The sequence below is a fragment of the Siniperca chuatsi genome, linkage group LG2 (genome assembly GCF_020085105.1).
Source record: "Siniperca chuatsi isolate FFG_IHB_CAS linkage group LG2, ASM2008510v1, whole genome shotgun sequence".
Classification (NCBI taxonomy): domain Eukaryota; kingdom Metazoa; phylum Chordata; class Actinopteri; order Centrarchiformes; family Sinipercidae; genus Siniperca; species Siniperca chuatsi.
In genome coordinates, this window is record NC_058043.1 from 17916581 (window position 1) to 17926395 (window position 9815).

Genomic DNA, 9815 nt, shown 5'->3' on the forward strand with positions numbered 1-9815 from the left:
TGTCTGAATCTCGATAGATAATGGCATCTCGCAACAAATATTATTATGGTCAAGTGTATTATATTGGCCACAACACATTGTGCTTTTTCTTCCCCACCTTTATTTATTCATTCAGGGGAGGTTCACTGAGAGCAATGCTCTCTTTTTCAGGAACTCCCTGATCACATTCACACAGTTACACATTCACACCTGGAAGCTGTCCAGTACAACCCCAGTCTGATCTGCTGGCCACTGAGCAGAGTGGTGCTGGTGCAATGTGAAAATGATTATGGCATCTAAGTCCAGTTTACAACGTCAAACCACAGAATAGCAATGACACCATACCTGTGCAAATCACACGTGTAATCTTGTTAAATCAGTGTAATCTTATTAACTTCTGAGCTGACCGTCCACACACTTAACACACTACCCTCTTTTGACCCAGCAGTGGGTAAATGGGGTCTGCCTCAGTCACACTCATCCCCAGTACTTTCAAACTAATGTTTCTTCCTATAGTCATGCAGTTGTTAGCATTTCACATATACAAGGAAGCACAAAGAAATATCAAAATGTTCTTGCTATCACAACATTAAGTTAGCTTTAATGTAAAATTATGCAATACAAATCGGTTGCCTCAAGTGTAATAACACATGGAAATGATATATAGTATGAAAGAAGTGGATAGAGAGAGACCATATCACAGAGTGGCGTAGTAATGCACCAAGGCAAGGACTGGCAGAGCAAAAGTCCAAATATTGTGCACATATCTGGATTACTTAATGGCAATGAAACACTTTATTTCCTGAATGATATATTGTATTTAACTTTTTGGATACACATGGACACCCCTCAAAAACAGGGGGGGAAAGTAGTTATTTTAAACCGTGCTCTTCCAAGCATCTGTTGGGTCTAAGAGGAGGAGTTGGGAGCTCCAGCAGCCGGATCCACCGTGTGGTGAAGTACAAGGTGATCCCAGCCTACGGTTGTGAGAGTGTTGGAGCCACCGTGGAGCCAGCACACAGCTTTGACAAAGTCCTGGTGTCGTCGATCTCTAAGTCTACAGAAGAGGAATACATGGTTTTACATATAATTTATAAATAAATAGTACAGGAGATTGACCAGGTGTTTTAGTATGAAGTTCAAAGACTCACATTTCTTGCAGTTCAGAGTTCAGAACTGCGAGGGAACAATCATCACTTGTGGAGGCTAGCATGGAGGCACTGGGATGAAAAAAAATAAAAATAAATAAGGTAAACGTTTTGAAGAGGAGCAATGTAAGAGCTAATGACACTATGCTAGGATTTGTGTTTACCTATGTGTAGAGAAGGCTAGCCCGTTAACTCTGCGGCTGTGGATGTTCTCCACCCGAGCCGGGTCTGTTCCCAGGAAATCCTTCACAGTCACTCTGCCCAGCTCATCACCTGAGACACAATAAGCATTATCAAAAATGTCGGGACTGCCAAATTAATGTCTCTGTTAATCAATATTCTGCTGCTGGGCCTTACCAAAAGCAATGGTGCTTCTGTGGTGGGGGTGCCAAGCTACAGTGGTAGGGGAGCAGATGGGGGACTCTACATCTGAGACAAAAACAGCAATGGATGCATCATCAAAAAACAAAAACAAAAAACAAATCCTGACAAGCTGTAATACCATTAAATTAGCTAGACAGACTATTAGATGGGATCAACAGTCACAAGATCAGGCTTTGTTAAATCAGCCATAAAACCAACAAGTAGGTCACTAGTTAGACACTTCTCTATGAGCGATACTAATTTCCACAGTAGCAAAATTAATTCCAGTACTGTCAACAACCTTGCAAAAATGGTTGTTTAAGCTGGAACATGTTGCTCACCAATTCTAGAGGCTGGTTTGTTTGGCTTCCTCCTGTCCCACATCAGCACACGACCATCCTGAGGGATGAAGATAACAACAGGCTGAGTTTGAATGAAGATAAGTACAGTCTTATAGTTACCATCTTTATTACTGCTGGACTATCTATTTATAAACAGCATTAATTGTAGCTTTCTTGTGTTACAACACAAGAAGGAAATCAGTTCATCCTTATTAATATGGACATGTATGCTGCAAGGTGCTCCAAAATCTAGTTCCATCAGTTTCTATCAGTTATTGTATGTAGGGTGTTGTGTTTACAACAATACGTGCAAACTGTTGATCGGTATCTTACTTGACTACAGGAGATGAAGAGAGACTCGTCTGTAGGACTGCAGGCAACACAACTGACTGGCTGTGTGTGCACTGAAGGGAGAAAAAAGTTGAGACATATTCAGTTGTGGTTTCTACGGTCTTTTTTTGTTTTACTGCTGATGTCAAAACCACATTCTTACAATAATTTATTATGCAATCATACTCTGTAAATCACTAGGAAAAAAAATTCAACACTTCCCTATTACTATCTAGATATTCTGCAGTTTTGAGATGTTCCCTTACCATTGTAGGTAGTGACAACCGTCTCCTGACTAAGATCCCAGACTTTAATTCTGTAGTGAAGAAAGGGAAAAACATGCATTGTGATGCGAAAGGGTTGAAAAAAGCATAATGCCAAAGTTTAAAACATAAACAGTCAACATGCTTCTGTTCTGCACTTCAGGCAACTGTGTGTATCCATGTAAAATGGGGTTCTAACCGACAGTCCATGCTGCCGGTGACAGCACTGCTTTGTCCAGTAACTGGGCTCACTGTGGTGACAATGTGGTCATGCTCATGTTTGGTGAAACGATTCACCAGCAGGCGCTCGTCCTCTGCCAGTTCCCATAGCTCCAAGGCACCTGCACAGGAACCAGTCAAACAAAATCCAGGGAAACATTCACATCTTAAGACCAGTGTGTGATTCATAATTTCTATCAATGTGCTTCTTACCCGAGTCTGACGCGACAACAACACCCTTTTCTGATACCCATTTGACATCTGTGACTCCAGTCTCAGTCTGCACACCAGCTTTGCAGAGTTCCTCATTGGGGGCCTGCGCAGGGTCACTATAGATCCACACAGATCCCTGCCAGGTCCTGCCAGTGAGACTGGAGGCACCGAGCACCAGAGTGCCATCTGTGAAGAGAGCCAATATGGACAAAAAACATTTAAAAACACTCATATTTTAATCCTATTTTGACAGATAACTAAACTGAATTGTTGAGAGCCTTCTTCAATTCGGCTAGCATCCAATCCAAAGAGTAGCTCATATTTACATTTAAGCTGTAAAATTCAATTTCTTTTGACAAGCTTGCTTATTATCTAACGTTAGCCACCTGCAGCAAAATAAAGAACCTAACTGTTCGCTGGGATGCTGAGCATGTGCACAACTTTTCTAACCAAAAATGCCATTCATTTAACATTTTGGCGGATTGTATATACGCCAAACATACCAGAGCACCCTTTCACATCAGTTTAAATGTAAACATAATCAGACTAATAATAACCAACTAGCTGCACCGCGTGTTTACCTGTGTAACCTTCAGCTAGCTTGCCTTGTTAACGTTACCTACCGGCTCTGTATTGCGCCGAGCACAGATGCTTCTCCATGCATGCTGGAGCATTGGGGGGTATATTCCATCGGTTTTCCTTGATCATGCTAGTATCTACTGCACTTTTCATTCAGATAACGCACTTGAATTTTATTATGTGATTTTCAAAACAACTTTAGCGCGATTTCTACGTTAGCTAGCTAGCGTTAACATTAACTGTTTGCGTGCAGAGACACCACAGTTTTCGTCTATGGTTTATTTGGGAGAGATCATTAATCGTATCCTAAAAAACAATGATGTCCGTGTTCCGTGAGAAACTACAATATGTAATGGAGCTAAAGTTGTCGTTTCAAGAATAAATGAACGAGTGAACAGCAACGCATGGCACCCATGAACATACACTTCCTGCTACGTCTTCTTTGATTTTACTGGCGGACTACAAACCAACGTTAAAGGTACATGCCGCCACCTACTGTATCGGAGTGTGTAACAGCATGACTTTGACCAAAAACTAACAAATGGGGGTAAATACTTTCTAAAAATCTCTACCACTCTGCTCTTCAGTCTCTTTTTCTACACTGAACCTCCTACATCCCATCAGCACATGTTCAAGAGTTCCTTTGCAATTACAGTAAATTACATTAAAGTCTCACATTTATCTGACACTGACTTTTTCATGGTATACAAGGTAGCATCGAGTCCTGTATGTCCTAATCTTCTTTCCTACATTTACCTTGTTTATTATTTCTGACTCTGACACATTTTTGGATTTTATAGTATTCTCTGCTCTTAATGTTGTGATTCCAGATTTGCTGCCAAGATGTCATTATTTCCTGATGAGTTAGTGATTTTGCTTCTGATCTCCCAAAACACATTTCTAAAATGTCATTTTTGTTTAGTGCATTTTAGCAAGTTTATCAGCAGTCTCATTTACCTCTATTCCAACGTGCGCTGTTATCTAGCAGAAAAGAACATCTATACCTAGTTGCTGTAGATTCAATAAGACCATATAAACCTCAATTAAAAGATCCTCTCGAACTGTTTCTCCTGATCGTATACTTTGCATTACAGCAGCAGAATCTCAACATACCACCACTTTAATCGGTTTAACCTCCTCTACCCACTGAAGACGGATGATTATTGCTGACATTTCTGCCGTGTATACTAATAACCAGTTTGAGATTCTCTTAACAATTCCTTTGTCAGATTCTGGGATGTATATACCCACCCCTACATGTTCGTTATTTGAGTGTTTTGATTCATCTGTAAAAATATTAAGATAAGTATAGTAACTTTTCTTCAAATGTTCTTGGACCATGCACCTAATGTTATTATTCCTCTCTGTCCACTCTCTCCTCTTTTCTAATATTGGAAGATTTACTTTGGGTTGTGGAAACATCCATGGGGAAATGCTTCTTCGTGATGTTGCCGTGTCTCCTTCTTCTTATTTGAAGGTTTCAGAATCAGAATCAGAATCAGAAATACTTTATTGATCCCCGTAGGGAAACTCTTTGTTACAGTAGCTCGTCTTTACGTCAGTGCACACCGGAGAAAGTACTAGAAAAAAATTAACACTATAAAACAGGTCAGAAATAAATTAAGTATCCTGTCGGTATAAGTATAAGATAAACTAAGTGTCAAGTACCAAGTGGGTTTACTGGTTGGTGATGAAAGTACAGTCTAGAATACAATGTAACTCCTTATGTAATAAATAATATTAATAAGCGGAGGTGCATGTACTGTCGAAGAGTAATTGAGGTATATAGTTTCAGTAGCAATAAATAAGATAAAAACTAACAAGGGGAAAACTAATATTGCACGGAAGTATTACACAGAATATTGCACACTTATTATTAATTATGGCGGAGATGTAATGCTCAATGTCCAGTTTAGTGACCTAGGGTCAAACAGACTAACCCTTAGAGGGAGGAGTTAAATAGTTTGATGGCCACAGGCAGGAATGACTTCCTGTGGCGCTCTGTGGTGCTTTTTGGTGGGATGAGTCTTCCGCTGAAGGTACTCCTTTGTTTGACCAGCACGTCATGGAGCGGTTGGGAGACACTGTCCAAGATGGCGTGTAGTTTGGCCAGCATCCTCCTCTCTGACACCACCGCCAGAGAGTCCAGCTCCACCCCCACAGTGTCACTGGCCTTGTGGATCAGTTTATTGAGTCTGTTGGCGTTTATTGAGTCTTCTTGGTTTACGGCAGTCGGTGTCCTTGATGGTGCATTACTGCCATCTTCTGTGGTTTATTAGGTTATTTCATTCATTTGATTTGATTTATTTGATTTGATTCTTTCATAAACAACATACACATAACACACTTGTGCAACTGTTCACAAAAAAGCAAAGAGAAGAAGAAAACAAAAAAACACAGATTCAATCCAACATGGAACCTATGTGAAGACAAAAAATAAAACAAAATAAAACTATATAAATATATTGTAACACAAACAAGGTTGTATGCATAGAACTGAAGCATGACACAGGAAAAAAAACTTTTTTTTACAAACTAAAAGTCAAAATAACTTATTTTCATAGTGGTCCTTGCCTGCCCCAAATCATAAAAACAAAGACTGCTCAGTGTCAATTTGTCTTCTTGTTTTTTTTGTTTTTGTTTTATTACCAGTAACCCTGTTAGCCACCAAAATCAAACCCCCATAAAACTATTTGGATGCTTTCTTGTACGTTTTCTTCTTCCTTTTCATACTGGCAGACAGCAAACCCACATGCATACACACGCCCATGCACTGACATGTACTGTATAAACTTCCACATGGCTTATATGGGCCTGGCCATAATGAAATCTCTTCCAAAACTTGTAGCAAGAAAAATAAGACACTCTGTCCTATCCAGAGACAATTTAGAAATATGCTCTGTAGGCTACTGTCAGTGATCTTAAGTTGTGGTCTCATTGATTTTTTATTTGAGCATCTATACTTAATGTTGTAGTAGTGCTATCACCGGCTTTCACCATAGACTGTTTATAAAGATGGTCGTCACCAAGAAATGAAGCCATGTTTTTGAAAACAGAGTTGTATCTCAACTGAATACATCAAATTTCAAGGTTTATAATAATAAGAACATCAGACAGCATCAACCTTGTTTCAAACATCTCTCTAAGTACAATTTCCAATTTGACCTTATATATAAATATTACCCAACTTGTCATCTCAACACTTACTAATACTTTATATTAACTTCCTGTTAAACAACTTGAATGACCCTGAACATTATTTCCTTTCCTTGGGACACAACTCATTTGGTCACTAGTTTTCATGGCTTGACTTCAGACGTTTCCCCGATGTTAGTTAGCACTACAGTTAATTATTCTCTTGTCTGTTTATTGGGATGTTGTGACACTTTACTTTCATTCATAGGCTATAATTTTGTTGTCATTGATACAATTGGTCATAAATTTAAAAAAAAGTGGTATAACCTGTCCAAGACTGTGGGAGTGGCAATCATGAATCATCTTTAAGGATGCATGAAAGAATGAAAGGAAAATTCCTCTCATTCTTAGTGAACACTTTGGAGGTGATCATTTCCTTCAATGTACGGCTCCTATCTGGTTATTCCTCAAACACCATTATACCATATTATGTCTTGCACACTGTCACTGATATTTTACTGCAGCTGGCATCCTTATTATGATGCCGTATATAGTGTTTCTTATTTTTTCTTCTTCATCCTTATATTGGCAGACAGGAAACCTATATAATATTTGCAAGTGTCCGTTTGGAGCTGCACAGCAGGTGTCATGGAAAAGAAAGAAAGAAAGAAAACACATTACTGTCTGAAACATATTTCAAGTCTTTGTGTTCATCTGGCTATGTTGTGCCCTAAAATAAAGCTAAAGTACAACTTGTAAACTGCTAAGCTAATGACATACATGTCAGACTGAATTAGACAATGTCAGGAGGGAGGCGTTGAAGACATTTTAAAGCCTTTAATCTTTTCATATATAGTTGACAGTGACCATTTTTGTACCCATTTCCTTGCCCCTTTAGTAATTTTCTGTAAGCTACTGACAAAGCAAAAATGTCTATTAGTGTCAAGTACTACAACAGTTACATGTTTGAGTGTTGTAGAACAGCGGTTTGCAACCTTTTTGGCTTGTGAACCCTTAAAATGAAGCAATTTCTGCTTTTGTTCCATTGTTTTATTTAAATGATTTTTAGAGATCTGAACAGGTAAAATTATCCAGTAATTCACAAGAGCTGTGTAGCAATAAATTATAAAATCAAGTCACCAATAGGCTAACTCATTACTATTATATATAGTGTGCACCAATATGGTACCATTACCTCCACAAGAATGGGCTAAGTCTACTTATTACTGAGCAATCTGACAAAAAAACAATCTTATTGTCTTTATGATGGCTTTACATATGTGGCTTGAATACAACTTCACTTCTGATTAACTTCAGAAATCAGTAAGAGAATCATTCTGCCAGCCAAATTGTGAGCTTAGTGACATGGCAACACAATTGTTTCCTTGAGAACCTGTAACTTGAAGAAAGAAAGAAAGTTAACCTGTGGTTCTCTCAAATATTCAGGAATAACATATCAGGAATTCAAGGGATTTGAAATGAATCTTCAATGTACAAAAACTGCTGCTTATAGATGACTGTCTGTTCTCATCATAGCCTACAGGGAAGTTCTCAATGAGCCAGGGGGAATATATACACAATATGATTTTAAACAGGTGAAAATGACTACCTGACGTAGCTGATGTTGTAGATCTATGTAGGTTAGAGAGCTGAAGAGGTTTTGTTCTGCCGAAATGAAGAGGTTGATGTGTAAAGTAGAATTCAACTAAGAGGAACTCGACGTCGTAGCTTAATTACACGTTTTGTGTTTTTTAATTTCTCCATGGATATGGTTTCTAAATACTAAAAGCGGTCACCATTATTCGACCTGCTTATCAAACAAACCCCACATTAAAGTGAGAAAAGGAGAAAGAATCATTATAATAATATGAAACGCACCTAAAACTACCTCGAAACCATTTGCGCCTTTATTCTGAAGGTGAAGAAACGGAAGTGGCGGTTGCATTGTTGCTAACTTCACACTTCTGTCCCTCTGTCTAAAATCGATAAGTGATTGGCTTTTTTTGATGGTTAAGATTTTGTGGGTCTAGTAACTTGCTAACAGAAGGTAAGCACACAACTATGTCAAGTGGACTGAAATATAAACTGGAGTATTTTCCATAAAGTGTCGTTGATTTACTTAACGGTAACGTTAGTTAGCTTCGTAACGTTAACGTTAGACGTTGTTACAGTGAAGCCTTTGTCTCGGCGCTCGCTGGATGATGTTGAAGGCTAACCGTTAACTGTAGCTAACGTTAGCCGTTATGTGGTCTGTACCTGTCCACAGCGAGTGACAGGTACGTGGACAGCTGCTGCTCTGTGTGCTAGCTTACTTTGATGTGTGCACACTGGACTGCGGTCTGTGCGCAGCTAGGTGACATTAGAGAGCGGTTAACATTTTTGGTCAGTCAAACCTCCAGACACGCAATCATCATTGGTGACCGGTGATAGAAATGTCATTCCAGATGATAATAGTCAGCTAGTGCGGCTGTCACCTTTTATAATCCGACAATAAGGAACATAAAACCAACAAGGAGACCCGAGGGTCTGTTGGTAAACACCCATGAATTGCTTATTTCTGTTGCCATTTGAGAGGAGAATTTAAAGCGCGTGTCCAGTTGTCTCAAGTAAAGCATTTAATTAGGGTTCAAAGGTCATTTGGTGTGACATGAAATTACTCATCATGCACGACGTGGGTATCTCCCATCCCTATGGCCTTTCCTCAACTAAACATCATTTGAGCATTTATAATGGTAGCTATATTCTGTGATTTATAATAAAGTAAATGATTAACCTAACTGTAACTAAAATATTCCTACATTAGAAAAAAATGTTTTCTACCTTCTTGACAAATTGTGTCCTGTTTTTCGGAAGTACCTCCCTTTCCCCCCTGTTTTAAAGAACAACGTGTAAAAGTGAAGCTGTAAAACATAAACGGGGTAATGAAATGTACAATACCGATATAGAAAACTGTAATGATCCCTTTTGTGTCTCTATTTTATTCTGTTTCTCCAAATGTATTTGTAAATACATGATGAGTGTGGTTATGAATTGTGTAGGCTTTGCATTTTGACTGTAATAGCTTCTCTGCTGAAATATTTACATTATCATTAATGCAGAGACAAACATTATCAGCTCCAAGGCATTTTAATGGAAGACATTTTGATATGTCACAGTAGAAAGGCACAGGTGTACATAATAAAATTAATGATGGCTGAATTCTATTTAGCTGCTTCAGTTTCAGGGCCATTTAAGTGCTCACTAGG

General features: G+C 38.7%; 1 protein-coding gene across 1 annotated transcript; it reads right to left on the bottom strand.

Moving 5' to 3' along the window:
- Positions 1 to 551: 551 nt before the first annotated feature.
- On the bottom strand, positions 552 to 3883 carry wdr77 (WD repeat domain 77). Its single transcript, XM_044169201.1, has 10 exons — positions 3480 to 3883; positions 2857 to 3042; positions 2624 to 2765; positions 2428 to 2477; positions 2165 to 2235; positions 1832 to 1889; positions 1485 to 1556; positions 1292 to 1400; positions 1131 to 1199; positions 552 to 1036 (listed from the first exon to the last, which is right to left on the bottom strand). The coding sequence occupies exons 1-10, from the start codon at positions 3586 to 3588 to the stop codon at positions 889 to 891; spliced, it is 1014 nt and encodes a 337-aa protein (XP_044025136.1). The 5' UTR covers positions 3589 to 3883; the 3' UTR covers positions 552 to 888.
- Between the last annotated feature and the right edge of the window lie 5932 nt (positions 3884 to 9815).